The sequence below is a fragment of the Sceloporus occidentalis genome, unplaced genomic scaffold (genome assembly GCF_023333645.1).
Source record: "Sceloporus occidentalis isolate IW3139 unplaced genomic scaffold, rSceOcc1.0.p SCAF_27, whole genome shotgun sequence".
Classification (NCBI taxonomy): domain Eukaryota; kingdom Metazoa; phylum Chordata; class Lepidosauria; order Squamata; family Phrynosomatidae; genus Sceloporus; species Sceloporus occidentalis.
The window spans coordinates 6,102,207-6,106,230 of record NW_028317007.1 but is presented as its reverse complement, the minus strand read 5'-3'; the positions used below and the strand labels follow the sequence as shown (position 1 = coordinate 6,106,230).

General features: G+C 37.5%; 1 protein-coding gene across 1 annotated transcript; it reads left to right on the top strand.

Moving 5' to 3' along the window:
* The first annotated feature begins 608 nt into the window (after positions 1–608).
* LOC149299887 (protein sprouty homolog 2-like) lies at positions 609–1,559 on the top strand. Its single transcript, XM_089485935.1, has one exon. It carries the CDS (start codon positions 609–611, stop codon positions 1,557–1,559), a length of 951 nt encoding a protein of 316 aa, XP_089342061.1.
* The last annotated feature ends 2,465 nt before the right edge of the window (positions 1,560–4,024 follow it).

The following is a 4,024-nucleotide window of genomic DNA, read 5'->3' as shown; positions in this document are numbered from 1 at the left end:
AGCTTGATGGTAAAGGACTGTACATTTGCTTTTGTATGAAGGCTGTAGATGTCTAATATAGAAGCCTAGTGAAGTTGCTGGTCACAATAAATTCAGAATGTAACTAAATTAAAATATGCAAAACATCTACGCCAATCAAGTTAGGTGGTATCTATTTCTTAATGATGAATGTGTCTTTTAGGCCAAATTTGTTTTTCTCTTGTTTGCTTGTATGTAAGCCATAGAACGTACATAAATATTTTTATACTGCCTTTAAATGCTATATTAGTTTTGTAATAAATCAAACTCAAGCTAAGTAATGATGTGGAATGCGATTATAAGACAATTTAGATTTTTAGCATCATGTTGTGCATCTATGTATGGTATTCATTCAATAGAAGGGTTTTTGTTACCAACATTTGTGATTTGCTTTAATTACTCTCTTCAAAAATGGCAACTACTTAGATCGATTAAAATATTTTGGAAATCCAATTGTTTAAATGTATAAATTGCTTTATATTGTCAATATTTGTTGTATTGTACACAAAAATAATGGATTTTGTCTCTTGTTCCAACAGAATTTCAGATGTGTTCTCAGTCTACTGGAGTGAAAACTCTTCAGAGTACTGATGGATACAAGAGTACAAAATGGCAATGCATCCCAACCTTTACTCCAGGCTCGGCGTGACAATGGGAGACCGATTGGTGATGTTGGCACGAGGGAGATTGTTACGCAACAAGCTCATGTTTTGTCCTTGGAACAGATCCGAGCCATACGGAACACTAATGAGTATACAGAAGCGCCTACGGTGGCCCCAAGGCCTTGGATTAAACCTGCACCTCGTCCGCCTACCTTACACAAAAATGACAGAGTACATGTAGTAACTGACCAGAGGCAGTTCAATAGGAGTCCTCATCCACCGATGCATTTTTCATCAAGGGAACCCTTGCCTCGGTCGATTAGTACTGTTAGTACTGGATCTCGGGGCAGTACAAGGACAAGCACAAGTAGCAGTTCGTCAGAACAAAGATTTTTAGGGCCATCCTATACGTCTGCAGGGTTGGTTGCTGACCGAATAATTCGAGTGCAACCCAAACCTGAACTGAAAACAGAGGAGTTAAAGCCTTCTGGTAAAGAAGACTTGGGCTTGCATTCATACAGGTGTGAGGACTGTGGGAAATGTAAGTGTCAAGAATGCACTTATCCAAGGACTCTTCCCTCTTGCTGGATTTGTGACAAGAGGTGCCTTTGCTCAGCCCAGGAAGTGGTTGACTATGGAACTTGTATTTGCTGTGTGAAGTGCCTTTTCTATCACTGCTCAAATGATGATGAGGACAATTGTGCTGACAACCCATGTTCTTGCAGTCAGTCTCATTGCTGTACTCGCTGGTCCGCAATTGGTGTCATGTCCATGTTCTTGCCTTGTCTATGGTGTTATCTTCCAGCCAAGGGTTGCCTTAAATTGTGTCAAAGTTGTTATGATCGGGCAAAGCGGCCAGGCTGTCGATGCAAAAGGTCAAACACAGTATGCTGTAAAGTTCCTCAAATTCAGCCCAGAAACTTTGAAAAACCAACATAGCACAGGAGGATGAATCTGATTTACGTAATGAAATGTTTAACACAGATATGCAATCATATAAAAGTTGTCACCTTGGCACAGTTAGTAGAAAGCTTTTGGGACATTTTTCTGTTTGCCGTGAAACACTTTTTATACTGTATGTGGTATCTTAACAGATAGGCTTGTTAGGGATCCAGTGGTGTTCTGTGACCCATAGGTTATATAAGCTAAAGCAACACAGACACTCCTAGATAACTGTGTATTATTGTTTGTGAATAGTACTCATGACATTTGTAAATTAGCAAATGACCTTATTTTCTGCCAGAGATAATGTGCTATATTTTTGTACATAATATTTACAACTGTGAAAAAAAAATGGTGCCGTGTATATGGCACAGTCACAAAATCTACTAATGTACATTCAAAGGAATGTGAATCAATCAGTATGGTTAGATTGTACTTTGCCTTAGTGAATCTTAACTCTTTGAGTGCCGGGGGTGCACAATGAATGGGTGTCACAACCCTGTGGCACTTTGTGGGTTTTAATATTACCAGACTTCTACTCTTTATATTGTACAGTTACATTAAGAGCCAGCCTTTATTTTCTAATTTTTCAACATATTGTTTAGTGTAAAGTATATTTATTTGAAGTTTTATTATTTTATAAAAGAGAAATATTTATTTTAAGAAGCATCTTAAAAATGCTCCCCTTTTTTATGATGTCACTTTCTGCAAATAGGGGCGACTGATGCATATGTTCACTATAAAATAGAAATTATATTAACGTTTGAAATTAAACTTGGTATGTGGTCTTTCTTATTCTGCTAAGGCTAATGTATTCACATTGTAGTGATAAGAAGCAATGACAAGATGAAATCCCCAAACCTCTTGAATGTGTGAAGTGTGTATGTGTCCCTGTATGTGAATACAAAACATCCCACGTGGAAAGTGAATAGGTTTCACTTTAAATTTTACATTTTTCTTGATTTAAAGCAACTCAGGCATGTCTTATATTATTGTGTTGGCCTCAATCAGCTCCACATTGAAGGTGAAAACCCCTGACCCCTTGGGGTAATTTCTCGGACAACGAGCCCATATCTTAACCCCTTTGATTACTTAGTACAGGTTCAAGGACTGTATAAGGCAATATCCATATTCATAACTAGTTTCATTACATTTAAGAATTTAAAACCATCAGGAACACTTAAACCATTGTTTGGAAAGCGCTACCAGTACACATGGAAGGAGGAGAACCTAAAATAAAAACTTGAAAACCAGGTAATGCTTTTCAACACATTAAGTTTGAAAAAAAACAAACAGCTTTTTGAACACCAACATGTGTAGAGCCATATACTAAAACCATATGTCTACTTAACATAAGCCAAACATCTTAATGGAAACTGGCTATAACAAGGGTTTTGTTTTGCAATCAGTGTAATTGTTTTGGAGATATTTAGTTTAAAGGTTCACCTTCGGGTAGAGGAGATCTATATCTTGGAGTGATCAATTTCCTGCTCTGTCATACTCTCTCTCTTCCTCATCCTTACAAAGGCTTCTTGAGCCAATCATCAACAATCTCCAACTTAACAATGGTGCAGAGATAAGATAATCAGAGTAATGATCATGAAGACCTTGAGAAGGTTGTCAAAGTGACATTACATTTTTTTGATTTACTCTTGCGAACATGACTTACAAACATTACGGTACTTTTATTTAAAGTAAAGTTTCCTTGGTCTTCACTGCAGAAGCTGGTCTTTGAAGGTACAGGAGCCAACTGCTATCATAAAGTACTTCTGGCTCCTCACTTTCTAATCCCATAATAAGGTAGATTTCCCTATGGTATAAATAGGAAAACTATAATATGAGGGATTTATTAAAATATCTGATCAAGGTATACTCTATCCCTCATATTTGCAGGATCTCCCCATATGCATTTTCCCCGTTGCCCAGCTACTTTCACATGATATACTCATGGACAGTCAACTCTGGAAGTGTCCCAAGGGTGGTCTAATGAAACCACCAAGTCCACATACACAGAAAGTGCTCCCATTGGCTTTATTAGGAGCGCTTTTCTGACACTGATTTGCTACTTCAAACTCAATGGAGGTTCCACACAGCTTCTACTAAAGGTAAGTAATCTTATTTTTTGTATTGTTTAATTTAATTTATATTAACCCCTTAAGGACAATGGGCGGCCCTTAAACCCATTGAAAACAATGCATTTTGAGCCTGTACATGTACAGGCTTTGTCATTAAGGGGTTATAGTAGGTGAAACTCCTCCCAGGGACACAGGAGTGTCCCTTTAAGGAATGTGCTATGCATTGGGCCCCAGAGAGTGCAAACATGGTTTTCATGGATAGCACATTTATTTTTTATGCCATTCGTTTATAATCTATTTTGTATTGTATTACAACTACTTTGCGCTATTTAACTTCAAAAAAGTTCATTAACCCTGCCGTGCACATTGGAATTTATGTTCAGAGGA

What these genes read in the sequence shown, in the direction of transcription:
- LOC149299887 (XM_089485935.1), top strand. Translation starts at nt 609, where the DNA reads ATGGATACAAGAGTACAAAATGGCAATGCATCCCAACCTTTACTCCAG.